The sequence below is a fragment of the Guyanagaster necrorhizus genome, assembly GCF_019112545.1.
Source record: "Guyanagaster necrorhizus MCA 3950 unplaced genomic scaffold BT62scaffold_7, whole genome shotgun sequence".
Classification (NCBI taxonomy): Eukaryota; Fungi; Basidiomycota; class Agaricomycetes; order Agaricales; family Physalacriaceae; genus Guyanagaster; species Guyanagaster necrorhizus.
The window spans coordinates 1,059,574-1,086,960 of NW_025064886.1; the positions used below are offsets into that span (position 1 = coordinate 1,059,574).

Consider the following 27,387-nt stretch of genomic DNA (forward strand, 5'->3'; position numbering starts at 1 on the left):
ACGCGTTCAAGTGGAAAGGAAGGGTGTGTTTGGCTGACGCTTCGATGATAAATAGACGGAAATTGATGACGAACCTCTGGCAACCAAGGCTCTGCAAGGTTTGTTTCGTACACATCCACCTTTCATCTTTCTCAAGCCATGGTCCTAGGAATTCTCGATGCGGCAGTCAATTCTGCGTACTTTCCCAAAAATTATGTACAACACATAGCGACCGCGGCCGCATCATTGGTCCTCGTCCACGCCTTTTCTCAAGGGCGAACTACGAACCGCGACCGGGACCTTCATGCGAGGACAGTGTTGGTGACGGTGCGTTGTGGCCGTCTTTCTTCGAATAGTATATACTTACTTTAAATAATAGGGAGGCTTTACGTCGCTGGGTTTAACCCTTATTCAGGCGCTCGCTCAACGGGGAGCCCATGTCATTGCTTTGACCTCAGATCCAGTAGAATCTGCAGAAGTCACCATTCTCATCGGACTTCTACGGACGTCCACTTCCAATGAGAACATATATGCAGAGCAATGTGACCTATCTTCTCCTTCCTCCATCCATGCGTTCTGTACTCGTTTCATGGCTGGGCAAGATCAGCGACTAGACGCGCTGCTCTTTGCTCATGAATATCAACATTTGGGTTCATTTGGATTTCTATCCCCAGCTACTGCAGAACTGCAGAAAGAACGCGAAACAAGATCATTGGCGACTTTTCTTTTGATCACTTTACTCCTTCCTGCGCTTCTAGTCGCGCCCGTGGAGCGAGATATTCGCATAATCAATATTGTCAACCGATTCTACGCTGCCGCAGCAAACAAGTCATTCTCGGTCCCCTTCTCGTATTCTGTATCAACCCCCCCAAACCCCCAAAATTCAATATTCCTCGCCGAGGGTACGCGTGCTTTGAAGACTTGCATTCTCACACGCCATATACAGCGGGTTTTGGATGCTCTTCCGTCCGCGCAAGTGCCCAAGACAGATGTCAATAGTAGTTCAATACCAGTAATCGACGCCAAGACTCAGAAATCAAATATCGTTACTGTTAGCGTGTCTCCTGGCATCAGTAGAGTGGATACTATCGCGCCCCTTTTTCATGCAGATTGGACGGGAAAATTTGGTCGGTCTTACCTGGGAGTTGTATTGTGAGTGAACCTACAAGGTTTTGTGCCTTCTCTGATCTTGAGCAAGGTATCTCCTCTTTCAACCAATCTTTCGTCTTATTTTCAAGTCACCAATATCCGCTATACAATCTGTTTTGCATGTCTTATTCATTCCGACGCCTTTCAAAATTATTCCGAGGGCAAAGCAGCCCAAAGACAATTCGGATTCCGTGATCGAAAACTCGGTCGTAGAGATACCAGAGGAGATACTCAAGCCAGGATCTTTGTATGCTGAGTGTGCTGTTGTGCCGCTCAAGATGCCAACTATGGACTTTCCTGCCCCTGTCAAGGAACAGGGTTCCAAAGGAAAGGCAAAGGCAAAGGCTAAGCCCACGGAGGGAGTGATGGAACTTCCTGATGATGGGGAACTTGGGGGAGAGTCGACAGGCAGAGCCGTGTGGGAAGCCTATGAGGCTGCAGTGAAAGTATGGCAAGAAGCTGAACCTAAGAAGCCGGTAAAAGCAGGAGGCTGAGAAGACTGGGAGTTGATAACCTACTCTTGAACTGACATAAGTATGGGCGCATGTAGGCGCAATATACCAATATGTCACGCATAATGCTTATGTCATAGAAGCCGAACCATTTGCCGGTCGTATCACGTCCGTCCATTTACCATTTCTATCTCCGTACTCGAGGGACGATTCTACCATTATACGACTTTTGAGCACGTTTGACTGGACAAGTTCTAGCTAGTTTCTATCGCTGGGATGTCTACCGAAAATGGTGCCATAATTGAGGATATCCAAGAGGTGCGTTCTGTCGCCAAGCTCCGGATTAAATCCTTTTATGAGATATGCCACTTAGACGGAAATCACAGAGGAACATGGTGAAATGTATGTATTCCAGTGGATAGCGTCGATGGAGAAAAAAATTGCGGATATGCCTCTGGTGCGTCGTCATTGCATCGCTGCCCTCGTAGTCTACACATATTTTTCTATAGTCCACTCTCAAGGCAAAGCAAGCAGAGATTGAAACCACGCTGGTGAAAATCATCACTGCTCCCAGCCCTTTCCCACTCCCAGGCCGTGCCATCAGGAATGTTGTAGCACGATGTCTCGTCTCTTTGTACGCACGGTCAGAGACGCGGACGCTGTTCGACACCATTCAGGCATTCCTCAAGATTGTCGGCGACTCAAAGACGGCGGATAGGGATCATCGTCGGATGTGCGTGTTGTATGCACGGTTCCTGTGATTGAAGGATTCACCTTAGGAAAATAGAGCCGCACTATACTGCATCGGCGAAGTAATGCTTGCTTTTGGATCACAGGTACGTGTATGGTCGCCTTTAGATGATGTTTTACTGAAAATCTGACTCATGCAGTTCATGTCGTTTATGGCCGAGATCGCAATATTAACCTTGCGCCTATCGAAATCCTCTTCTAACGTCGGTTTGCTCGAGTGCATACTTATCTACTGCTCAACATAAGCTTTTCTAGTCTCCATTACTGCGCTACCATGCTATCGTGGCACTCCGGAAATCTCTCTTCTCTGCGAAAAGAGCTGTTACAGATAGCACAGTTAAGGACATCATAAAGCAGATGAGGTCCGCCTTGGTTGATAAATGTTATCCCGTTCAGAGGGCATCTGCCGAGGTCGAGCATTCCTTCTGCCCTCTTACTTTGCGGCCGATTTGACACTGCCATTATTAGGTGCTCATTGTGATGTATTCCGGCGACAACCACCCTTCCATAGGCGACATTGACACTATCATTGCTCTCAGTGTCCGAAATCTGGAGCATGCGGATCATGCTACCCGGCACTCTCTTTCCCAGTTGGTCGGGCACCTGTTGGCTTCTACCCAGACGCCAAGGGTTGTCCCAAGCTCTGAACCCCCCGTGAAGAAAAGCGGAGCCGAACTCTTGGATGTCGATTCCACAACAGCGGGTCATGCTGCTGCGTCTGAAGTAACGAAACCCCTTCTCACCCCGACGGAAATGCTATCGCACTTGTCGATGCAATATAACAAGCCGAACCTGTCTCGCAAGTGCCGCATAGGATTGTTCGATTTTTACGCAGCACTTATTATAAAGCTTGGGGGCGCCTTCGCTGAGACCAACTATTCCTTGATCGTTTCCCATCTCATGACGGAAATTGTCTCGAGCCCACGGAGTGGAAGCAGCCGCTATGAAGTCTTACTAGTTCGCCGATTAGTCGAGATATTGTTGAGAGATTTAATCGGAGTCCGCATGTTGAGCGAACAGGGACAGATAGGTGCTATCCAGGAGCTAGCTAGTTCTTACCTGAAGCGGTGGCCTGCCTTGATGCCGGGTCAGACAGCGCCTTCGTCTGTTGTTCTAGCGATTATCTTGCAAGAGGTGGCTGGATTATTGCAGCAACTTGGGAACGCCCCGCCTCCAGTACAGGTGTGTTTTTCTCTTATCTTTTCCTGACCTTGATGTTAATTCTTTGCGATTACAGGATGTTGTAGCAGAGCCTTTGGTGACATTACTTGCCCACCCGAGCTACACTATCAGAGTGAATGCTTCGTGGACTCTTCGGTGCTTCTGTTCATCGACGCCCCTACGATTGCCGAAGACCATCATCACTGTCTTTGAACTATTGCAAAGAGATATGACCACCATTCTATCCCCGGCAGCTCCTTCTGACATCAATCCGCGATCACTTGGACACGCATACGGTCTATCGGCACTCGTGTCAATTATACCTGAGCGTCCGTTGTACGTTTCTTACGATGTTAGCGCCAAGGTCCTAGACATGGCTATTCAATTGCTCAAGCATTCAGCAGAGCATGATGTAAAGATTGCAGGCATCGAGGTGGAAGTTGCATGGACTTTAATAGCATCTTTGATGTCCCTTGGACCCAACTTTGTCCGAGCACACCTTCAGCAATTGCTAGTCCTCTGGCGGAACGCACTCCCCAAGCCAACCAGTAAGGATGTTGTTGACAATGCCACACGACCCCTGGAGGAGTGGATGTTTCTATTTCATTTACGAGAAAGCGCCATCGGTGCCATTCTGTCGTTCTTAAAACACAACTCCTCGACTCTTGTCACCTTAGATGTCGGACGTAGGGTTGCGATGGTCCTAAGCAACGCCCTGTTGTTTGCGAATAATTTCATAAATCAGAAAGTCGACGATGGGACCGATACTCAAATTCCTAGCCCTCAACCCAAGGGTCTGACACTAAAAGGAAGGGAGGCTTTGCTGCGACGGCGTGTATACGAATGTTTCACCGCCTTAGGCTTCTCAAACATTCCAGACTCCACACAAACAACTCTCCTCCAATCTGCTGTCGCGCTCTTCGCAAGTGCTGACGGATATGCAGGATCCTCTGTTCAGGCTGCTATAGCGTCATCTTCAGGTACCTTCACTTCGGTCTGGAACAGTGTGGATGGATATGCGTATGGTGTGACATTCACCGAGATAGTAGACCATGGCGACCTTGGCGCCCATAGTGATTCCACAACCGAAAGAAAGGATCAGTTGAATCGAGATTCTATCGAAGCATCGATCGACTCCTTGGTGAGGAAACACCTGTCCCTTAAATCTGTGTTTTTGTTGCTCATTTGACTCCCAAGCTTCGCAAACCGATCTTTGGCGCTCGCGAACACGACAAATTGACATTATCCCGTATGCGAGTAGAAGGCGAAGCTGAACAAGAACCGCCACCTCCAGCCACAGCAATTGTGGATGCAGCCATTGACCTCTTTGCTCGATTGTTACCGTTGCAGGACACAACATCAACTGTGAGGACTATCACACAGCTACTTGAGGCAGTCCGTTCTCCCAGGCTGGAGAAAAACACAGGTCGTAAAGCCGCTGCCACAATCAATGCGACGATTGCTTTAGCGCTTACTCTACGGAACGCAACAACGTCTCACTACCGTCAGGCTCGAGATACTTTTGGTAGTAGCCAAGTGACAACCCTGTTGTCTCCATTTCTGAAGGTGATCTCCACCGCTAATTAAGCAGCCCAAGGAATCTAACCGTCCTTAGGATACTCTAGTAGATGGGGATCATGTTCTGCGCTCAGCCACAAGTGAATGCATTGGTCGTTTGGCAAGCTTGGGAGGTATCAACTTCCTCACGAATCAGATAAAGCAGCTAGTGGATCAGATCGTTAGCAACCGAGACCCTTACGCTCGTGCCGGCTGCGCTCTTACTTTCGGCGCTGTATACACTCATGTAGGAGGCCTCGCTGCTGGTCCGCTCCTGAAGACGACCGTGAACGTTCTCATGTCTCTCAGCAACGATCCTCATCCTTTGGTTCACTTCTGGGCACTGAACGCGCTGGCCCGAGTTATAAATGCTGCAAGTTTGGCATATGCACCGTTCGTGTCAAGCACTCTGGGTATGCTTCTTAAAATTTATCTGATGGATTCCCATGAGTGTGAAGGTGGTTCACTCTCTAATGCCAACCTCAGCGGTGACTATCCCGCTTATCCAGTGGTCTGTCAGATCATTGATGCTGTCATCACCGTCCTCGGCCCTGATATACAGGAATCTTCAAAAACCAGGAGCCTGGTTCTTAACCTGGTACATGAATACTCTTTGGAAGTGGACGAGGGCATTCGAGTTGAAGCTATAAAATGCTTCCAACATTTCCTAATGTTCGCGCCCGAACATGTTGATATACCCGATTTGGTCAATCATTTCCGTGGCTACCTATCCTCTACATGTCGGCCGTTGAAGGTCGCATCGATTAATGCACTATATCAACTCGTGCAGAAGGATGCTCTCGCTATGTCTAAAATAGGTGGAGACCAGCTGGTGGAGAATCTCTTTAGCATGCTTGATGACGATGCATCTGTCGAAGGCGTTCGAAGTGTCATAACCAGCTGGCTTCATCAAACGGTCGTCTATAATCCGTCTGCATGGATTGATTTATGCCAGCGGATAATGTCTCGGACAACGGCGTCACAGCAGGTGGCTGATGCTGCGACCCGACACAATATGCGAGACGATGAGGGTGAATCTTTGAGTGTGGGTATAATGCAAGATGGGAGCGACAGCGTACGCGCACATCTTACGTCGCGTTGGAGGACACAATTGTTTGCTCTTCAATGCTTGCACCAGATCTGTTCCATCGTGGCCAAAAGTGGGAGGAAAGAACACGTGGATATTACGTTTGCTCGCACTCAGGGAATACCGACCTCTGGTCTCCTGATCTCTCGGGTAGCAGATTTAATCAAAATGGCCTTCACTGCATCCACGGCGTATGTTACTGAAATACGGATGGAAGGACTCGTTGTCCTGCGTGATGTTATTCAGGTGCATTGACATTCTGGTATTACGAAATCTATGTGCTGAAAGTAACTCAGATATTCGCGACATCTCCCGACCCTGCATTTGAGGACTCCCTTCTTTTGGAGCAACACCAAGCACCTATTACTGCTGCACTGACTCCGGCATTTTCCGCAGATTCGACACCAGAAATTCTAGCCTCTGCAGTTCAGGCTTGTGCAGTGTTCGTTGGATGTGGTGTAGTGAAAGATGTTAACCGAATGGGCCGCATACTCAAGTTGCTTACGACTGCTCTCGAACAGTCAAAAGGTCAGGCATGTCGACAGACTGTTTTTCTTTAGCTTCTGAAACCAGCTTCATCTGCACAGATTCGGGAATGGTGAAGCTTGGGGAGACTGCAGAACTCAGTCCCAATGCGTCTGCTATGCTAAGAATATCGACGGTATCCGCGTGGGCTGAGCTTGAAATCTCTAGTACTAGGCAGTCCTACCTCAAGAACGTTGTAGATCCTTACCGAACGTCCCTTGCGACGTTGTGGGTGGTCTCTCTTCGAGATTATGCTAGCATCAGGATCGATTCAGAGTTTCTTCATGATACTTCTTCAGTCGCGTTGGATTCCACTTATTCAAGTCTGGGGAAGGAGGTACTGTTACCGGTGTGTCCTCCCACACTGGAATTTATGCAATACTGAACAAGCCTATAAAGTACTATGCACAATCTTGGTCCCTCATACTTCAGGCTGTCGCTACTGCAATGCAGGCCAACGACCCGCATATTCTTGCTGCTATGCATGGCCGTGAAGGTGGTGATGTTGGAATTGCCACCACAAATGGCAACGGTCATGAAGAACCCTCCGCTTTGTTCTTCGTCGTGTTCGGATTGGCGTATGAGGCGCTCGTATCATCTGCTGATTCTAATTCAATGAGTTCTACTCAACAATCCGCAGTGCTGAGCGCACTGATGGCTCTGAAGTGCCTCGTTCTACCGCAGTACGCTGGGAAGGCCATAATGGATCCAACAATCTTCGATGAATTCATTGCTGTCTGTTATCGCATGGCTATGACTGAGACAGCATCTATACAAACGCATCTCATTGAAGTACTCTCCGTCTTCGCCCTCTCGCAAGAAGGCTTAACCGACAGGTAAGAAGCTGCTCTACTTGAAATCTTCTGCATTGACACGATGATATGGCCTCAGCTCACTTGATATACTCTCTGCAAACTCTCCGAAAGCACACTGTTTGAGAACGTGTGCTTATATACTTAGGCATACAACATCTGCTTCCCAGGGCCCTATCATCCGTGAGTAATCTGTTGAAAGGACTGTAAAAAGTGGCATGAATGCCCTTACAGAAGGGGATATTGTGAATCGCATAAAGATGATAACGGCCTGTTTCTCCGCCTTTGGAAACATCGCGGCATCCCTAAATACATCTCAGCGAGAAGATATACGTGGTGTAGCCATCCTCCTTTATAGTGGTATGTTTAATCGCCTACTCTTTCTCGTGAAAGGGACAACGAACTTATATGCATTCAGAAATGCTCAAGGACGAATCGTCTGAAATCGACCTTGTTGGTCCCACCCTCCCCTGTCTTAAGGCGTTGCTGGATCTTCCTACCTTGACGGCGCGGGACTCGAGGGATCGATATAGTCGTCTGGTGCATGGCCTCATATCGGCTTGTTTGCTTAACATAGATGGTATGAGGTAGGTGCCTCAGGGTATATACCTCGATCTATCTTTCATTCACCTTTTGCACAGAGGACGGCAAGGGTTCATATCCACCAAGAAAGTCAAGAACAACCTGTTAGCGGCTGTACTTATATTAACCGTGATACCACCGACTATCAAAGTAGGGCGAGCAGTTCTGGAACATGGTTGTTTCCTGATTTCCCAGAAGCTACTTGATGCTGACGAGGTAAGAATGAAACATTGTCATGGGGCACGATCTGATGTTGTGCATCAGGCGTCTTTGACTGCTGCTCATTGCGCTAAGACACTAATGATCGCCTCCACCTCGGGTAACCCTGTTCTTCGCCAGTGCGCAAAACTTTTGGTTCCTAGTCTGATAGAGTATATTGCCAAAATGGCGCCTCTCGTAAATGACGGATCAATAACGGAATCCCATGCTGCAGCTATCGGCGAAGTTTGGAAAGCTTTTTCGTCCTTCTTCGCCTCTGTTGCAGAAGAGCATCGTATGTCTTCTACTTTTCTGTTGTGGACATGTGTTTAATTATGTTCTAGGCTCGCGATTATTGGGTGTTATACTGCCTACAATCACTCTCCTCCTCACGAACACACAAACACCACCTTCGCCAATCGTTACACAAAGCGTTGCACAACTACTGTCGTATGCAACATCCTCTCCTGTGGCCTTCAAGGACGCGGCAGGGAAGTTGGAACCGTCATCTCGAGAACTATTAGAACAATCAGTGCGCCGGGCAATCGGTGGCAGCGCCACATCCACAATCGGAGGTAATGCTGCGAAGCCCCAAATATCGTTACGATCTTTCTAAGTAGAGAGCTGTACCAAGTCAGAGATCATGTATTGTTAGTTTTTACTGGACATAAACAAGTTATGAATAATTATCGATAATAAGAAGTGCGCCTAGACGAACAACATATAGTAGCGATAACACAAGGAGGCCAACCAAATGAAAAGTACTATTACTTGCGACGACGGAATAGGGCCCTGGCTTCAGTTGGAAGAATGGTAATACTGGGTGACCAGTGAAGAAGGATCTTTCTCTGTTCCTCCACGCCCTTATCACACAAATCGTACGGCACCAAGATCTCGTAGTTTCGGACAATATTGGCAATGAGACAAAGCCCTTCCGTTATAGCGAATCGTTGACCGATACAGCTTCTGGGTCCACCAGCGAAAGCAAAAACTTCCCAAGATCGTTGATGAATGAACACACGAACAAAATTGAACAAGGACGTACAGGCATCGCGGGGCCAACGGTACGATTTAGTATCGATGAACCGTTCAGGCCTAAATTCCTCTACGTCCTCGCCCCAATGAATCGCTAGGGCTTCTTTTAGAAAATCGATTATATGGTCCACTGGAGACTTACGATTCATATGCAGTCCGAAAATATCAATAATTACAAGACTACCTTTGTCGATGGCAACAGAGAATTGTTCAACGTCGGAAGGTCTACCCTCTGGAGACATCTGAAATCGCCGAGCCGGGATAACGCTATTCGCTTGCACTAGTTTTCCCAGTCGAGCTACCGGGGGGAATAGACGGAGAGTCTCTAAGAAGACACCAGTAGTATATTCCTAACGGAATTCGTCAAGTCAATAAGGTATAAGATGTAAGAACAAAGTACCAATGCAGCTATGGATTCCTTGCAGCGCTTCGAAGCAAGATCAGCGTAGTGAGAATATAGCACAATGCCGAAAATCCTACGGGTGCCGGAGCGCCTTCTGGCCAGAATTTGGATACTTCTTCATATACTCTACGCTGAACGTCCGGGTACAGTGCCAACAAGACCACGGCAAAACAAATTGTATGCGCAGTCGTTTCTTACAGATAATTCAAGCTCTCGACACGACTGTTTGTCAGGACGCTCACCATGTCCTGCTAAAAGAAAGGTCTGATGGTGTCGTTGGCAACAGTCATCCTGACGATGGAAAGAGATGTTTACCATAGTGTTGGACAATAACTCATCGTCCGTCAGGCGTTTATAACCGCAGTCGGCCTCTTCGAACATGTTGGCTTCGACCAAGTTACGCAGCAACGCCGCATCCATATCCGCCGCCTTACCATTGGTAACCCTGGCACGGGCAAGAGATATGACATCGAGCATGTGAAACTTGAGCGCTTCGAATGACTCCGTCGTTTCCTTGAGAGCAGAAGAGATGAAAGGCAGGTACACCCAGTCTGAAAGGTTATAAATAAGGTCTGGGGTCAACATTTTTGGGATGAGATGTGATATTGCTGAGGTCACGGCGGGACGGAAAGCGATTTTGTGGCCAGGAGGGGGAACTGCTGCTGCATCTTCGCTCCAGGAAACTCGCCGTCCGAATCCGGTTGTCGAGATAATGAGAAGAGTTAACTATAAAAAAAAAGATCATGAGTGCAGATCACGTTTAGAAGTTTAAACTCAGACCCACCTGCGTGAGATCTTTTAGCAAGTCGACGGTACACTCCCGTGCAGTACCATACATTCGGTTGTCGATATCAGAAAACCATTCAGTTGCGATACGCATGCTTTCGGTCCACACGAAAGCATTGTTTGCCTAACTTGTACTTAGCGCACTCATCTCTCAGCAAAGTGCGCACGTACCTCATTGAACGCAGACTTGGCAACGGCACGATGTCTTTTCCAAACTGCACCTTCTGTACCCACCAGATTCTGGCCGTAGATATTGAGTATCTCATACTGATCCACATATCAGCAAATATTTTATTAGAGTCATGCTAAGATATCATGATGCTCACTGCTTCGACATCTTTAGTGAAAGTCTGTCTGTCGGCGCTGACGATCCTGATGGCGTCAGCGTCAGATATCCAGAACGTGGGAATAGCGTCCCAAAAAACAACGGAACTGAGACATGTGGTTCCGAACTTGGCAAATGCTAGAGAGAGAGAGAGATGTCAGCACTCGTCTCGACTGGCTCAGCAATGTACCTGAGAATTTGGCATAATAATGCCCCACCTTGCCCTGTGCAGGGAAAAATGGCCCAGAAACAATGGCAAGCATCCTGAAAGGATTTATCCACAAGATTTCTGCGCTGGGACAACGAGACCTGACAAGAGAGAGTTGCCACACTGAGAGCAGAACATATGATACGATGCACATCGCGCACCGTAAGTCATCCCTAATACGCGACGCGACTACCCACTTCCTCCCGAAGATTTTCAGGACCCAGAGCGTCGAGAGCGCGAGAACACCTTGGATGGGAGATATCGAAACCATGACGAGCACTTACAAGGGTTAGCCCCTCATCATTAGGGAAAAAAAAAACAAGACCATCCAACTTGCTCCGTTTAGCTTCCGTTGATGAGATCCATTCAAATGAGTACTTCTTTCGGCTTCGGCTATGGTGTGGCTGTGCATCCTTAATGAAAATCCGATTTGAACGCTTCAACCTCTAGTGCTCAGTCCTAAACGAAAGAGAAGAAGTTGATTTAGATACGACAGGATGAATGTCATGCAGGAGACGTATATGACTATAACGCACAATATCCTGCTCCTCTGAGATACAACGCTACCATGGATACATAGGCCGAAGCGATTTCCCTGATGGAGACCTTGGGAGAAGGTTCTTTTCCATGTGATGCTTTTCTAGATTCAGTGAATCTCATACACACGCGCAGCGGTACGCATATAAGGAAAAAGGAAATTTACACGGAGGCCATTGAAGCTCTAATTCACCGTCCCTACCAACCGTTGTCGTATTATTGCAGTTTTGAGACATGGGCAGCTAAACCCAAGTTGCTATTATCGGGGAGAACGTCTGTCGACCGGATTTGATACAATTGAAATGTATTTGGAGAGTTAAGAACACGATACCGCACTGTAACAGAAATAGAGATTCCTGCTTAACCTTGAAAAGCAACACCCGTTTTCGATGCTTCTGCGAGTCCCCCTCCAGCGAATCCCGTTCCTAAAACAGTTACACGTTGGTGAAAAAGGTCTTGCCATTATTCGGAAAAACCTTTTTACCTTCTCTTTTTAGTTCGATGACATCCTTCTCTGACAATTTGACATCGCAGACGATGCACTCGTGGGAAGGTTGTACCAACGATTCAGTACACGTTTTGCAGACCACATGACCACAGGGTTTCATGACTGGGGAAAAGGTTCAACGCCCATAGACTAAGAAATGACCGGTGCGAGTATACTTACGGAACATCAGCATACTGTTTGACAAGATTTTTTTGCAAGACGGGCACATCGGTTGGGATTCATCATTCTTTCCGGCAGCCTCAGAACCGGCAGATTTCGTCTTGGAATAGAAGGTGAATTTGACTGGAATGAGATTCTTCAACCTGTGAGCCGTCAGAAGGAAACAGAAAGAAGCGACAATGACGCACGCAATTGAATGAGCAGGATTCCCGCCTCGGCATGTGGTCTGTAGCTTCACATCTTTGATCGTCTGAGGTGGCCCAATAGATGAGTAGGTAGGCGTCAAGGATGGTAACCAGAAATCTGGAAGCTTGTTCCGCAGGGCTGCCGCCTGTTCTCGTTCTATCTGTTGAAGGGCAGCTTCTTCAGCTTCTTGAGCAAGGTTCTCGACCTTGGACGAGTAGAACGCAAATTTACGCTTGGTTCCCCGACCTAGTCTCGTTATCGTCGACCCAGACATAACAGACACGACGAAAAGCTCACCATCCTCCTTTGACTCTCCAGCAGACGTCGTTCCCGTCACTGATACAGCCGCAAGCCCTAACTGGCCCTTCTCAAACTCCAGAATAACCCGCTCGCGAGCAGCTTGCCTAGCCCGCTCCTTTTCCTCCTCAACCTCCTTCTTCATCATTTCCAGTTTCTCTTTCTGTTGTTTGATATCCTTTTTCTGTGTGACTACCAAGCATCAGCCCGGCTCCAAGATGGATCAGATATTGCGCTCACGGAGGTCGGTGTACACGCATTCTTTACAGAAAAGATGCCCCTCATGACACGATAGAGGTTCTCGAGCGCTGTTTAGGCATAGAGCGCAAGAATCAAAGCGTCGCATAGATTCATTTCCAAGGCGTTGCTAAAACACTGTCAGAAATGAAGAAAAGGTGAATGTTGACATACCTTTTTCGTTCCGTAGTCAAGCTTCTTATATTCGGCATAGGAGAATATGGAGGATGCTGTGTTGTTCTTGCTATGCTTCGTCATGTCCGTTTATCAGTCGTTGCAGTCTGTCGCTGTATTTTCTAACGCGGTTGAGGCTAGAGTTGGAGGGCAGATAAATCACGTGCCAAAACTGGCGGATATGTCGGACCGATTCGCGTGGAATGCCAGATACTGCCTTATTTCAGAAATACGGCCTCACCTCGCCTTCCAGCCTATCTCCTCATGCCATCCTTGCCTGCACTTACAGGGTTGTCTGGACCTCTCACCAATCATGTCTTAACTCATATCTCTTACACATGGCACAATGCATCCATCCATTTAGCCAGGAGGATATGGGCAGAGTAGAAGCAGAACATATGCCCAGCTCACAACAAAACAAAAGCTAACTGGAAATCTATGTCCTTGCATCTTTCTTATCTCACTCAACACCCTCTTTACTTATGCATACTGATATGATACTAACAAGCTTCATAACTATCTTTGCCTTTCGATTAACGAGCTACCGAGGTAGATTAGTTTATACTAACAGGTGGCCAATTTATAATGTGTCACTGTTTTACCACTTAGAACAGAGAATTGACATTTTGAGAACAGTAACAGTTCCAAATAAAAACTAGGCTCAAACAGTCTTAACCCCCCGCATGATGAACTACTACGTACTTTTCGAGGACATGTTATTTATTTTATGGCTGAAATGCCAGGAAATGAGTGCTCTTTTATATCTTTAACGCTTTAAGCCCGACCGCGGTCTTACATGCTCCTAGAGATGACGTCATCCATCCCATGTCCCAGCTACGCCTGTCGTCGACATCCAAAGGGCCTGGGCGACGCCCTCGAACAAATCGTCTCGGATCCATCAGCTCTGGCATCGATGGCCACATCGAGGTCCGGCGGGCTTCTGCCTCTAGTGCTTCCAAGGTTCAACGAACTTCGAAAACATCACAGAAACTTGTCGTCCTACCGTCTGCACCCCAAACGAAACTTTTACAAGCGGACAACGATGAAGACTTGACGCTAGGCTATGAGACAGATGCTGGTATCACAGTGCGCGAGTACAAGAGCGAAGCGGAGCGGATGTCAAAGGAGCAGCGGCATCGAGCAGGGTACAAACGGTTGACGGCGTACTGTGTGGCAGAAGTATTCAATATGAAGCTCCTGACGTCGTACTTGAAGCGCGAGCACAACGTTTCACCCCGTATATTTGATGAGGCCATGTATGCGGTGCGTAGCAGTGACAATACACGAATCTAGGCTTATGATGTGCAGATGTACCATTTACCTCTCTTGCCGGGATACGGACCTAGCTCCAACATTCGATCATCTGCATTCGCCAGTAGTGATGCCAGCATGAACATACAGACCCGTCTCTCGGAAGCAGAGGAAAATGGATACCAAGGAACGTATTTTCCCCATAACGCAGCAAATTCTTCATCGCCCAATCGCGACGGCTACATCTTATCATCACCAGTCATGGCGCGTGGAGCCTACGAAATGGAGATATCCGAGGCAGAGCATACCACTGTACAGTCAGATACCGAGCGTGAGGCAGAATCCCCTGAGGTCCGATTCGTGAAGCCGCCAGAGCAAACCATTAATACCGATGACGTAGCTGAGGTCGTGTTTTTTGAGTACGGCGTGGTAGTATTTTTCGGCCTGGATGAAGGGCAGGAAAGGAACATACTAGAAGATATCGAGAACGCCAAAATCATGGATAGGAAGATTACAGAGGTCCATTGGGAGGTCGAGGAGTGCCATTTTGCAGTATGTCATCTCCATTCTTCCCATGAACACCCAATTAATTCATTTTCAGTATGACACTCATATTGCTTACCCTCGAATATACAATGACTTCTTCAGTGAGTCATTCTAGAGCATCAATTCACGTTTAGCTCATGTCAGCCAGCGCTTAAATCACGCTCTCACCTACTCAAATTGTCCATTGCTCATGCTCTCGCGCAATCTACCCTTCTCGCACGCTACGAGACAAATGCACAACGCGTACTCTCATCACCTTCGACGCTCTCCATACCTAAACAGCTTGCTGAATCGGGAGCTTTACAACTGCGACGAAACGAAGCATTGAAGCTCACAGGTCGATTGTTCAAGCTGAGACGGGATATAAACTTGGTTTCCAACGTGCTTGACGTGCCAGAGCTGTTCTGGGACGAAGCGAGCTTGAAAGGGCTCTATGATGCGGTGCGGGAATACATGGAGATTAAAGGCCGTGTACAGGTGCTGAATGAGAAGCTGGGCATCGCGAGTGACTTTGTGAGTCCACTTTGAACTCTTCTGATGCAATTTTCTAACACACGGAGCAGCTGGACGCCATTCATGAGCATCTCAATAATTCGGCGATGGAGCGCATAACATGGATAGTGATATGGTGCGCCTATATGTAACGAATAGAGCAAAGATATTCACCAAGTCTATACTGTTGCAGGTTGATTGTAGTGGCTATCATTGTAGACTTGGTAAGCAAACACATGCTGTCAATCCTCACACTTCTGACTCCTGATTTCAGGGTGAAGTAGTCGCGCGCCTGATCTTCCACGCTGCTCTAGACAATAAGCCAACTCTGTTCACGTTGGCACCAGTGATATCCAAAGAGGAGGTGCTCTACACTCTGGACAGGATGGCTTCAAATTGAATGTTTAGCATATCGGTTGTTTACTTACTGTGTGATGTATGTATCTTAGGCTGCATCAATCAAGATGGGTTACATTATTACCGCCCGCAAACAAGGCGTATCATTCAAGGTCTTTGAAGGAAACTGTTGCAACTTTGAGATATGGTGTCCAACGTATTACTTGCATCGAAATCTGAACTCTACTTTCATGATGAGAAAAGACAAATACGACAAAGACCCCAACACCAAATTCAAAATACGGCAGCGAACCGCTACTTATTCTCCTATACTGGTGCTTACGGCGACAGGCAGGTAGACAGGTCCCGCATACCACTGAGAACGCAAGTACATTGACAGGAAGTAATACTTGCATGTTTGGATAGATAGATACTAGTACGGAATAGAGACCATGCCATCCGATACTACCACTTCAGCTTTCATCCCCATATCTCGTAAAGTCTGAAAATCGCCAGACGACACCGTCCGAAGCAACGGACTTTTGAAGAGGGAGACCGATACAGCTTCAAGTAGTTTGTCATCCCTCTCAGCACTCATCGTCTTTCGTGTCGACAGTGCTCGAACGAAACATGCCGTTCATAAATGACACCTCTCCAAATCTTGAAAGATCCCATATTTAGATCTTGAAACGAGTCAGACTGAGTAGGATAGCTGGTCGAAAAGGACTGGCAGCGGGGGAAGCATTCGACTTCATCGTCGCGGTAACAATTGAAGAAGCTGCATGGTGTCATCCAAAGATCTGCGCCACCAGGCAAAGTACATTTCCAAGGAGTCAAGCGTTGGAAGACGAGGATGATTCCATGGTTGGTGTCGATCTCTGCTGGTATCAAACGAGTAAGAGAACACTGAGAGGCGGTTATGAGGCGTAGCAACGACGGCAGTGTGTCTTTGGGGCAAAGTGATTGGCGATATTTATCGGGTCCAAGCCATACAGTCTCTAGTGCTGGGAGAGAAAGGCTGTCGAGAAAAGCACTCTCAGATGCTTGAAGGAACCGGAGAGACCTGCCGCTGATACGTGTAGAAAGCGGTGTAGGAGCAGTTATAGTGTGATTACGATAGTATGCCCAGATCGTGTCGAGATTCGGGGACGAGAGTATAGTATCTAGAAGGGCTCGGGGCAAGTCAACGTCGCCATATGCACGTTCGTAGCGGTAAAACTTGAGGCTTTCGGATCCGCAGGGGCAATGGTGACCACATCGTCATCTCCGCCCGCAGAGATATTGATGTCGTTCAAGAGCGGGGTAATTTCAAAGGCATCGATGCGGGAAGGGGGGTGACCGTAGCCGTGATATTTGAGGGTAAACGCTTGATAGTCTCTCTACACGTCCGTGCACGGCAGAAAGGGACGACAAAGAACTGGGCGTTAGATCGAAAGTGATGTTGCTCCAGTGATTCGAGACTTCAAACAATAGACTGAGCATTTGTTTAGCTAAGCGTTCCTCGATGCTAGTCTCCCAGAAATGAATGTGCAGTTCACTCTGCCCCGACCGGTCGAGCACCGTCTTCAGAAGTGAAACAGGGTCCTGGTGACGATAAGTACAAACATCGATGATGATAGCGGACCATAGTTCTGGGCAATGCGCGATCATGATTTCCCTCCAAGTGCTGCATACCTGCGCCAAGATCCAGGGAACCTTGAAGCTGTTAAGCGCGTCAACAATGACGCCGTGACGAAAAATCTCAATGGAGATTTCTGTCGGAAGGCGTCTGATGGGCGAAAGTTCTCCCTCGATCTGCAATTTTAGCGAGGAAATCCTATGACTGTCTTTCGCGAGGTCTGTTTCGAACAGTAGTCTCGAGTTCCTGTTCGAACATGTTCGGCAGATGGCGATGGCGACGGCGCGATACTGCTGCCCTGTAAATTGACGAGCGATTTCGGGACATTGGGATGTTATATGGATGACGAAGATCTGAAATCTCTGCCAGGTAGCACAGGTATTGGTAAGGACCAATCTGTAGAACAACTGAATGCCGGACAAATAGAGATTCGAGTAAATGTGCCTTGCAAAGGACGGAGAAAACGAGCGAGACGATAGTAGATCTTGAACTGGCGCTCTGTATGAAGACAGAGGTGAACGAAAGAGAGACGAGAAAGGCGGATGATGGACAGAAGGAAACAGCGACGGCCCCGGACTTCCAAACCAGGGTCAGAATAGATTACGGCATCCAAGCCAAACACGCCGCGAAATACAAACAGGCAGTGGTGCGTTCTGAGTAGCCAAAGCCTACATTTTATGTGCTCGAATTCACGGATCCAATGTCTGAAGTTGAGCGTAGTTCAAATGTATCGCGAACGTGAAAGTGAAACGACTGCTGTGCATTTCTATGCAAACTACGGATAGAGAGAGACAAAAAAAATGCTTTGGCTTTATACACCGCAGAAAATGTCGACAGCAAACTGAATGCACGAACCACTTGGAAATATATGGATAGACATATAATAGTCGCTCTGAAAAGTGGGTATAAGAGATGGAAGGCATGATATTGAAAGAACATACCTTTGAAAAAAAAGAATCGCAATAAAACTCTCCGAAGAGAGTGATAGAGCAAAAAATTTTCACAATCCAGTTGACCCAGAATAGTCTGAATCGAGTTTCGTCCTGGACATCCAACCATCCGCGAAGGTCGGTCGAGGACGCCCAGTACGCGCCACGTAGTGCACTGAAGGACACTGATGTGAACATCCATCCAGTCATCCAGAGATGTCCTTCGTACGTCCTACCAACTCCTCCTGCCCCGGACCGCGGCTGCTGCCGCCGCAAGGATGGTAGTGTAATAGGCAAATGCAACATGTATTATTAACATTCTGATCGGTAAACGCGAATCGCGCGCGAAGGAGCTACACCCGGGGAGCACTCACGATGTATGGACGTACTCGGGCCACAGGCGACATAGAAGAGCCACGACGGGCAAACAGACCAAGGGGGCTACACAGCAGGGTGAGGCAGTCGACGTTGGCATCCGGCTATAGAAAGGTTCGTCAAAGACTAGCCGCTGCTCAGCCAAGCGAGTGTCTTTCCAGCGTTCCCGAAGGTACACATAGGCGCCGATAGTACTCCAGAAAACGGATGGATGTATCAAGCACGCGTGCCCAGTCTCCGCGACGACTTTCAACCCACCCGATGCTCATCCCTTGCCCCCAAAAGGGGTGTCTTGGGGAAAAAGAGCGACGGAGGGAAATGTCTGGTACGTCGCTTAGCTATTATGGCCAGACCCGGCTAGAGCCAATCAAGGGAGACAGTATGCTCAGACCTTACCCGCTCGCGAGAGAGAACGGTGAGGTTCCGTGCGAGACGAGCATTGCAGCATTGAGTCAACCGGGGAAGTAAGGAAGAGAAACAGGGGGGGCGGGGCATCCTTATATGCCAACTGTATTTGGTCGTATTTACAGTTTCACCTAAATAGGATGTCCCGGCCTTACCGGCACTTCTCTTCCACTATCATGTCTGCCTCGTCAAAAGCATCGACAACGACAACGACGACCGCAACGTCGAACTCAATGAAGGCACATGATATAGGCGAAACGTCCTCCATCCCTTCTACCCCGCGAGACGGAACGTACAAGCCCAGCCAACCCCGTCATCGTCCACTGACAGAGATTATCGGACAAACGTTCCCGTCGTTTGATCACCATTCCATTGTAGTCAAGCCTTTTGAAGAAGAATCAGCACGGGATGCTGCCTTCTCTCAAGGTCTGTCGTTGATTTGACGCGCATATATTCTTATTGCCAAACGATATAAGCAGAACTCAGTGCGATGTTGCTGGACGTGATCCTCGAAACGCACGCCTGGGCATCGGCACGACCCAAACAAGAAAGCCAAGTCGCGGTGCAGAAGTTCGAGAAAAAGATATCCCAAATAATGGGGGTCGAGAAAGAGCAAGGCATGTCGCCATTCTCTCTGTCGTCTCTTCCTTCCTTCATCTTTGGTGAGAGAGATTCGATCATGATAAATCAAACTACTTGCTTACATTTCTCTGAAGTCTTGCATTACTAACCCGTCTTCTTTACAGAACAAACGCGGGAACGGCTCAACGAATTCGTCTCTCGTATGAAGACTGCTCTAGCTGCACTTACTGGTCTCGGTCTATGATATCTCCTTTCAGTTGTGCTCGCTGTTGACTTGCTATCGTGTAATTGTTTAAATGCTTCTCCGTTTTTCGTTACTGTTTGGACTCTCGCCGGCATCATGCATTATCATCAATACTGGAGACACCTGTACAACAGTTCAAATACTTATTTCGAACTTCAAAAATAATGCAACCTCCGTATTTAAGAATGAGTGAAGTCGTTCCTCCCAGATTTTTTGTTGTTCCGGAAACCAAACTGCTGTTGTGGCACAGATGTTCGTCACTCCTTTGTTCCCGCGTTTCGTCAGAAATACGACAAAGATGTTGGGGTAAGGGGTTAGAGAGAGCTATAAAATAAAGTACCTTTAGCTCCTCTCCGGACTGAGTGTATTCTGACTGATTTCCCGCCAGACCGGATCATGAAACATCTTCATTTCTATCCTAAATCCCGTTTTGCTTTCGTCGGGGATAAAGTACTCACTAGGCGTATTTTCGGTACTTCCAGTACCTTCTGTACTACTCGATGGTACGTACCTGCCAATCTGGACAGGGCCTCTGACAGGCCATTCTCCACCCAGTGTAATATATTTTTTCCGAACTGTGTCAAAGGACGTCACTCCGCCGCAGGATCATATTTAGCAGTGAGATGAGCCAAGAGTTACTGGCGAACGAAAAACATAGCTAATGGATGGAGATCTCCATCGTCAGCTTATCATCGTTACTAGGTGCATAGAATATATGCTGCGCAAGGCTTACCTGGGACATTGTATCCAGATATACTTCTTTGACTTCTGTCGAAACATGGAACGGAAGGAAGCCAAAAACGTCCCAGGATGGCAGAAACCATTGCTTTGGTTACTCGTCCATTTCCATCCTATCTAGGTCGATGTCACTCCGAAATGCGAAGATAAAGCTTACCTGGAATGAATGAATATTGACGAAGCGAATCATGCAGAGAGCCAGAAGACATTATCAGAACCTGAGATATATATTCCTAAAAATACATGCCATGGACCAGACGCCATCACGAACAAAAGAACTGACATTAAGTTGGCGAAACTGCTCTACAAGTTCAGTATTAACGTCCTGTGGGGGGGCAAAGACATGGATCTTGCCATCGGGTCTCGACAATGTTGTAAGAATGAATCGTCCAGCAGGAAAATGACGTATCTTGACTAGAGCCTCGTGAGATCTCCTAGGACTTAATGCAATGGAATTGTTCCTTGTAAATAATCTGTGCACCTCCTGCACAAGGTCTACTGAGAATTCCTCTTGGCTGCGATCCATAATTAAACCAATTGCCTCCCGAGAGTCTTCCAGTACGGACATAACAAATGTGGGACTGATCCCAATTCCAGACCGGTGGTGAAAGGAGCCTTCAAGAATAAGTTTACGAGTGACGTCGTCGGGTAAGTTTAAAACTCCCTTGATAATATTCGTGTTGACGAAGATGAGCCTCAACACGTTCGACCTCAGCACCAGAGACGCCTCGTTCATTTGTGCTCGGAAGACAGAGTGCAACGGCGGACATTGTAGCGGTATCCCTTCGATGTAACCTGGGGCATAAACGAAACGAATTGTTCCTTTCGAGAGACCGTCCTGTATGTCTATGCGCAACGCAGTGGTTAATAGCGACTGTGTGACAGTCCTGATGCAACCTCACCGAGTTGAGTGTGTCCGAGTGTGTCCGAGATGGTATTTTGAGTTTATGGATGTACTCCTGAAGATAGAGACTCGGCATTGGCATACGCTTCTCCAGTGCGGTCGCGACTTCCAGTGCTGCTGCGGGCGACGCTATCAAGAACAGAAGCCATGAAAATTGCATGGAGATACGTGGGTCAGGCATGTCCGACTGGATATTTTGAGAATATAGATCCTCGACTCCAGCAAATATTATGGAAAGAGAAGAAACCTCCGCTTGCACATGCCCCCTTGTACAAGCAGGATAGAGTTCCAGATAGAATCTGACTTACACGGAAGTAGCGACAACGGTGTCTGTGTTAAAGAAATCTTCCTCAGTCCATACTATGTTGAGATAGGGAGGATACTCCGTGACTGGGAGTCCCAAAAAGAAGTTGGAGTCAGAGGACTTTATGGTAGACAACGACATGGCCGACATGGTCTGACATGGAGGGATTGCTACCCAGAAACATTTGTTTCGGTAAGGAGAAAAAGGGGACATTATGTGGGCGAGTGACATGGCGATACGAAGGTGGGAGATAGGCTCTGAGATAGGGGAGCATAATGAAAACGTGACCGCGCCCTTGCCGTGTGTGCCGTGCTGTGTGACCTGTCCTATAGTTCTCCATGCTACGCCATAGGCTACTTAGAGTTCACGCTGCACCTCTTTCTTCTCATCGACGTTCAAATACATTACAATACCTAATCGTTGGACACGGCCGTGGCTTGCACGCTGACATTCCAACACCAAAGGCTGGTGTTGCAAGGATACGACGATGGATCTTACCTGTCGCAATGATAGCCAGCATTGGAATCATATATGTGGCGTACAGGGAAACCATTAAACCGGAGAAGTATGATATGGGAATGTTGTTGAAAATGCGGCTCTAACCGTGTTGTTGTAGTTGGGAAGAGGTTCCAATTACGGGCCGAAAGCGTAGAAAAGTCGCAAGAAAGAAAGAAATTCAGGCCAGGGTAAGCAAACAAGAGAAAGATATCCAAATAACTAACCCACGCGACTTCAGCTGGTCCAGTCAGCCCGAGAAGAGTTATTGTCCTACACGGAACCGAATTCGTGCACAAAGATCCTTCCTCCCAACCATCCGTTATCCAAACTTGGCTCAGATATTGTGTCTCGTATTCTTTCTGCCTCTGATCTTGGCCATCTTGGGCCCCGACACACTATCAAGGACAGCGTGGATGAGAACGATTCCCTCCTCGACGATCGCGAATGGCGAATCTATGTACTTGATGGGCCTCTGCCAAATGCTTGCGTGCTGTCAGGTACGTTTTTTTCCTTCAGGGGCTCTCAAGTGTCTGAGAATATCAGGGACCAGAATCATCACCATTACTGCAAGTATGTTCAACCTTTTGCGAAACACCGACATGGTAGCTTCATGTCTTGCTCATGGTGAGCTTTGCCATTTCTGTTGGCCGGCTTCTCGTCTTAATGGGTGTTTACACAGAGATTGCTCATGAGGGTAGGTCTTTTCGATCGTGTTCATCGTTTTAACACTGTTCCCTTCCAGTCGCAGAGCATGCTTTGGAAAAGAATAGCCTTCTCCAAATTAACCTATCAAGTGGCTTTTTGACCTGGTTCTACAGGGATATTTTCCAATGGCACGAATTCGAAGGTTAATATCGGACTTTTCAATTGTGTCCAAGTGTACCTGATGGTTCTTTCTGCAGCCGACTCTCTAGGTCTTCTTTTCATGTCTCGGGCTTGTTATAATCCGACTGCGGCTGTTGCGTGAGTCGGGATATCAATGTACTGAACCCAGACTAATAAACTTACAGGACAATCAAGCGGCTCCATGATATGGATTTATCTCTCAAGGAGCTCATAGAAACGAGAGAGCATCAGTCTGGCAAGCTTTTCAAGAACATGAAGAAAGAGGACACGCATCCTCCTTGGGAAGATAGAATCAAGGTTCGTCAATGGAGTCCTCAGCGTGCTTCATTAGCTTCCTAATAGATTCTAGGCGTTGGAGAAACTACTTCCTGCTGCCTTTCACACTCTAGAGTCAACACCAGCGTGTTCACATACAAATCGATACTGGGAGGTGTGGAAGCGGGCCATTGACGACAATTCAAATGCTCCCCTCCAAAGTGCTTGAGAATGGAATTATTTGTTTGTATATCCTATATGGTGTATCTTGAAGTCGTTGTAATTGCAATGACTGACGGTTAGGGTCGAGCTGCATGTCCGGTTCAGCAGACCATCTTGTCAAACACCGGGACTTCCTTTTTGTCATGTACATCTGTCAGTGAATTTGGAGGGACGACATGTATTGTTTATATGGAATTTGGAAGGAAGCCGGAAGGGAACAACATTGATCTCAATACATAGTCAATCCGTTGCACCCCTTACCTTGTGTCATACAAGGTTTAAAGCGTCCTCCATAGGAAGTTGAGTAGCTTAGCTCACGGATGTTTCAGCAAGGAGCGTCATATAATGGTACTGCCAGCTATTGATCCAGATGTCGATAATTCGTGCTTGTGCAAAAGAAGAGCCTCAGATCCGTGCCACACCCGAAGAGTCTACTCGATCCCCTGTTACGTGTCAAGATGAGTGAATCCATGGGCATCATTTCTTGGAAAAGCTGAGACTCGTATCTTAGATCATGCAAAGAACAAAATCGTGACCGAGGACGTTATCCAACCATTGGATAGCCGCACGAGGTCAGCCTCCCCATGGGATAAACGTCACCAGTACTTGCCTTTCGTTTTCTCGTCCTCGCCTTTCATTAAATTATAATTCTTCTGCACCGATGCGTTGTCCTCAGCCCTCGAAACTGCCTCAAGCCAATCGTCACAGTCGGCATAGAACTTCCGGAATTCCTCAACGGGCGCGATGGAGATGGCGAGGGGATAAGAGATGTAATCCAAACGTACAAGAACCGTCGAGGGGTTGTCCCGGGAACATTCAGAGACTCTCCCTTCTATCAGAGCTTGTTCCTTCATGAGGGTGTCTTTGATGAACATTTGGAGATAAATGCGGTCTCGATGGGTAAAACCCTCGGAATATCCAACTGGGATAACATTGGTACGTGAGTGGCATCATATGACAGAGGGTAGCCTCTTACGCACCTTTCGTTTTTTGTCGTTGATCTCTACAGACACGTATGTGATCTTCCCCTGCTTTCCTTTGGCACGACGACGAGCAAAATGCGATGCCACATCCTGTGCACCGCTGAAGCCTGGCCAGTTTGTTGGGAGGCAAAGGACACTGAAGATAGAAGTCAATCCAATGAAGGGAGAGAGCGTCCAAGTCTGGTACCTTTTTCTCGTTTCCACACAGATTGAATCCTGTGCTGATACGGTTGCGACATTCCTATCTATTGGAAATGACTGCCGTCAGCTTCTGCCAGGCGGCTGTGATACGGGCTTGATATGTTCCATAGTTCTGCGTGTGGCACGTAGAATCGTACGCCAAACGAGGTTAATGACCATGATATCCACGATAAGGTCGATGGTTTCGGAAGGTCCGTTGATTGCGAATATGTGAGTAAGCCGCTGTCGATGGCCTGCACAATCCATCGTGGTTCGCAGGCCAGGATTATTATATTGAGGTATTCCAAACAGGTTTCGACGATTTGTTTTGTGTAGGGAATGATGTTCGGAGACTTGTCGGGGAGTTGGGCATGGCGGATGCGTTGGCACGTCCAATGGACTGAGCGATTAAGGAGAGCATTTGTGAGGGAAGAGGGCATATTCAGTGGGGAGCCCTACATATTTGTCAGAAAATGTCGGGCCGATTATGCTGGAGGAGTCGAAAACGGTAAATAACGCCCGTCACGCTAAGACGTGACGTGTCTACTTCTTCCTCGTCTCCTTCTGTACCACGACATTTATTCCACTCGTTCACTAAGTGTACCGTGTTTTCGGATCCAAGGTCTCATAGGCCCTTAGAGGGCACTAGAATGGCGACTAAAGAGGATCAAGAAACCTTGCGGCTCCTCGTACTACATGTCTCCCGAGCTTTCTACGAGCCTCGGTACATCATCATCATGGATCAACTTTCCCGACATCCAGTGTAAGTATTGGCACTGCAGATGAGTTCTGTAGATGCTGAACATGCATATATTTCGCGTTCTGCTCTTTCTACCTCTATTCTTCCTGGGCAGTCTCAAGGATGATGATTTGGCAAGTCGGCTGGGGCTACAATCCAAGGAGCTGAACAAGATTGTCGCTGTCTTGTCGAATGACAAACTTGTCAAAGTGTATGTTCAGGTCGCTTTATGTCACGTTAGGGGTCTCACTGTCGTTCGATTTAGATACAGGCAGAACGAGCTGAGGGAAGGTGCTCAACGAGCAGTCGGCAAGCAGTACTACTACATTGACTATGAGCATTTCTGCAACGTAGTAAAATGGAGGATTGCCAAGATGCACCACAAAATTGATTCCAAGCTCCGTAACGTACGTCCTTCAAACTAATTTTGTGCCACTACTCACTGCCCCACAGCAACTCGGCAACAAGGGGTATATTTGTCCTCAATGTAAAGAATCATACAGCGCATTGGATGCCGATCAGCTCATGGACTTTACTCGTGGCATAATGGTCTGCAAAATCTGCCAAGCAGAGGTCATTGACAACGAGGACGCCGACCATGAGCAGGGTAGCAAGGACCGAATGCTGAGGTTTCATCATCAAATGCGCTTCATCCGTGCTGGGCTCCAGAAGAGCGAGGCGATGACGTTGCCAGCGTACGTTTGACTTGATGCTGCGCTGAATGTGGACTAATCTTTCCCTAGGTTTGATGTCGCGGCATGGGTTCAGAGCAATGCTGTTGACCCAGAAAAGCAGAAGGCCACTCAGGCAGGTGGAGGTCTCAAGATTGCCGGCTCAGATCCCAACAAGAAGGAGGAGGATGGTATTGGTGTCGTCATATCTACAGATAAGGATGAGGCTACACGAAAGCAGGAACGGGACGCCGAAGCCGAAGCAAAGAGGCAACAGAATGCACTACCGGCGTGGCATTTGAAGAGTACTATTACCGGTGATCTCACCGCACTAGGCGTAAAAGAGAATGCGAGGGCAGAGGCTGCTAGTGGGAACGTGGCGCCTAGTTCAAACGATGATATCTTGCGAGGACTTGGAGTGGTGGGGATGCGCCCAGATCGTGTACAGGAGACCATCAGTGTTGAGCAGGACGTCAAGCCGACCATCAACCGCGAAGCAGATTGTGAGCGTCTTTTCCCACCGGCCAGTTTTTCGCTAATATTCTCCCTAGATTATGAGCAGTACTACGCGTCTCTGGCGGCCTCCGCTGCCGCATCTGCGCAAGCTACACCATCGGGTCTTAGTGCACCTGGCAGCTCGGACTTTGACGACTTTGGGGGCGACGAGGAGGAAGATCGAAAGCCGAATATCGAATACCTCGATTCATTGAATGATTATCGGAAACGGTCTCGCTCCCGAGAGGATGAGGGTGCGGCAGGGAAGATGAAGGTTCCCAAAGTAGAAGAGCCAACAACACCGTTTGTCATGAATGGTGACGTTTCAGACAATGGGACTGGGCTCGATCTCGCACCAATGGATGCAGACAATGATCCCATCGTTTATGGTACGTTGTCTCAATTCCAAATAAGCTGATCCTTTCTAACCCTTAAATTTACAGTCAATGGTAAACCAGTTGCGCTCTCGAAAGTGACTGAAGAGGACCACGATTTAATGACACCAGAGGAGTACACTGCGTATTTCGAAGTGATGCAGACACAAGAAATGTAGGGGTGTTGTGACTAATATCAATAGATGTATCATATACTATGTATAATACAGGCAACATATATCTTACTGTTTCGTTGGTGGAATACGGACAATTATTAATGGTCAGCCAAATTT

The 27,387-nt window shown here is 47.7% G+C and overlaps 9 protein-coding genes across 9 annotated transcripts; 6 read left to right on the forward strand and 3 right to left on the reverse strand.

Annotated features, from left to right (window-relative positions):
• Positions 1–93: 93 nt before the first annotated feature.
• Positions 94–1,738, forward strand: BT62DRAFT_946346 (uncharacterized protein). The gene is made up of 3 exons (XM_043187976.1): positions 94–306; positions 359–1,131; positions 1,178–1,738. The coding sequence occupies exons 1-3, from the start codon at positions 139–141 to the stop codon at positions 1,620–1,622; spliced, it is 1,386 nt and encodes a 461-aa protein (XP_043042222.1). The 5' UTR covers positions 94–138; the 3' UTR covers positions 1,623–1,738.
• Positions 1,739–1,980: 242 nt separating this feature from the next.
• BT62DRAFT_979638 (clathrin-coated vesicle protein) lies at positions 1,981–8,868 on the forward strand (the record flags this gene model as incomplete). Its single annotated transcript, XM_043189456.1, has 18 exons — positions 1,981–2,037; positions 2,090–2,317; positions 2,586–2,741; positions 2,799–3,512; positions 3,568–4,632; positions 4,689–5,057; positions 5,107–5,536; positions 5,558–5,589; positions 5,611–6,381; positions 6,432–6,663; positions 6,723–7,009; positions 7,060–7,496; positions 7,552–7,655; positions 7,707–7,832; positions 7,891–8,059; positions 8,114–8,270; positions 8,319–8,547; positions 8,597–8,868. 18 exons carry the CDS (start codon positions 1,981–1,983, stop codon positions 8,866–8,868), a joined length of 5,835 nt encoding a protein of 1,944 aa, XP_043042223.1.
• Positions 8,869–8,943: 75 nt separating this feature from the next.
• BT62DRAFT_724053 (cytochrome P450) lies at positions 8,944–11,428 on the reverse strand. Its single transcript, XM_043182023.1, has 13 exons — positions 11,335–11,428; positions 11,207–11,288; positions 10,992–11,095; positions 10,803–10,939; positions 10,648–10,743; positions 10,475–10,600; positions 10,006–10,416; positions 9,933–9,954; positions 9,768–9,883; positions 9,688–9,705; positions 9,430–9,637; positions 9,298–9,381; positions 8,944–9,243 (listed from the first exon to the last, which is right to left on the reverse strand). The coding sequence occupies exons 2-13, from the start codon at positions 11,278–11,280 to the stop codon at positions 9,020–9,022; spliced, it is 1,620 nt and encodes a 539-aa protein (XP_043042224.1). The 5' UTR covers positions 11,281–11,288; positions 11,335–11,428; the 3' UTR covers positions 8,944–9,019.
• A 385-nt stretch (positions 11,429–11,813) lies between these two features.
• On the reverse strand, positions 11,814–13,254 carry BT62DRAFT_929818 (uncharacterized protein). The gene is made up of 7 exons (XM_043185805.1): positions 13,108–13,254; positions 12,937–13,063; positions 12,697–12,888; positions 12,402–12,645; positions 12,214–12,356; positions 12,031–12,156; positions 11,814–11,971 (listed from the first exon to the last, which is right to left on the reverse strand). Exons 1-7 carry the CDS (start codon positions 13,189–13,191, stop codon positions 11,907–11,909), a joined length of 981 nt encoding a protein of 326 aa, XP_043042225.1. The 5' UTR covers positions 13,192–13,254; the 3' UTR covers positions 11,814–11,906.
• Positions 13,255–13,928: 674 nt separating this feature from the next.
• BT62DRAFT_946353 (DUF155-domain-containing protein) lies at positions 13,929–15,883 on the forward strand. Its single transcript, XM_043187977.1, has 7 exons — positions 13,929–14,370; positions 14,416–14,910; positions 14,960–15,005; positions 15,053–15,417; positions 15,468–15,532; positions 15,590–15,620; positions 15,671–15,883. Exons 1-7 carry the CDS (start codon positions 13,933–13,935, stop codon positions 15,794–15,796), a joined length of 1,566 nt encoding a protein of 521 aa, XP_043042226.1. The 5' UTR covers positions 13,929–13,932; the 3' UTR covers positions 15,797–15,883.
• A 231-nt stretch (positions 15,884–16,114) lies between these two features.
• On the reverse strand, positions 16,115–19,149 carry BT62DRAFT_1074272 (uncharacterized protein; the record flags this gene model as incomplete). Its single annotated transcript, XM_043178999.1, has 9 exons — positions 16,115–16,895; positions 16,952–17,098; positions 17,151–17,526; positions 17,582–17,926; positions 18,292–18,454; positions 18,516–18,599; positions 18,654–18,848; positions 18,913–18,992; positions 19,051–19,149. 9 exons carry the CDS (start codon positions 19,147–19,149, stop codon positions 16,327–16,329), a joined length of 2,058 nt encoding a protein of 685 aa, XP_043042227.1. The 3' UTR covers positions 16,115–16,326.
• Positions 19,150–19,219: 70 nt separating this feature from the next.
• BT62DRAFT_929819 (uncharacterized protein) lies at positions 19,220–20,022 on the forward strand. Its single transcript, XM_043185806.1, has 3 exons — positions 19,220–19,485; positions 19,539–19,676; positions 19,806–20,022. Exons 1-3 carry the CDS (start codon positions 19,236–19,238, stop codon positions 19,883–19,885), a joined length of 468 nt encoding a protein of 155 aa, XP_043042228.1. The 5' UTR covers positions 19,220–19,235; the 3' UTR covers positions 19,886–20,022.
• A 2,130-nt stretch (positions 20,023–22,152) lies between these two features.
• On the forward strand, positions 22,153–24,016 carry BT62DRAFT_1074274 (uncharacterized protein). Its single transcript, XM_043179000.1, has 9 exons — positions 22,153–22,396; positions 22,448–22,517; positions 22,568–22,826; positions 22,873–22,953; positions 23,009–23,023; positions 23,072–23,176; positions 23,232–23,292; positions 23,340–23,472; positions 23,525–24,016. Exons 1-9 carry the CDS (start codon positions 22,170–22,172, stop codon positions 23,657–23,659), a joined length of 1,086 nt encoding a protein of 361 aa, XP_043042229.1. The 5' UTR covers positions 22,153–22,169; the 3' UTR covers positions 23,660–24,016.
• Positions 24,017–25,196: 1,180 nt separating this feature from the next.
• On the forward strand, positions 25,197–27,381 carry BT62DRAFT_929821 (uncharacterized protein). Its single transcript, XM_043185807.1, has 7 exons — positions 25,197–25,578; positions 25,670–25,765; positions 25,820–25,961; positions 26,008–26,249; positions 26,298–26,728; positions 26,777–27,109; positions 27,164–27,381. Exons 1-7 carry the CDS (start codon positions 25,466–25,468, stop codon positions 27,271–27,273), a joined length of 1,467 nt encoding a protein of 488 aa, XP_043042230.1. The 5' UTR covers positions 25,197–25,465; the 3' UTR covers positions 27,274–27,381.
• The last annotated feature ends 6 nt before the right edge of the window (positions 27,382–27,387 follow it).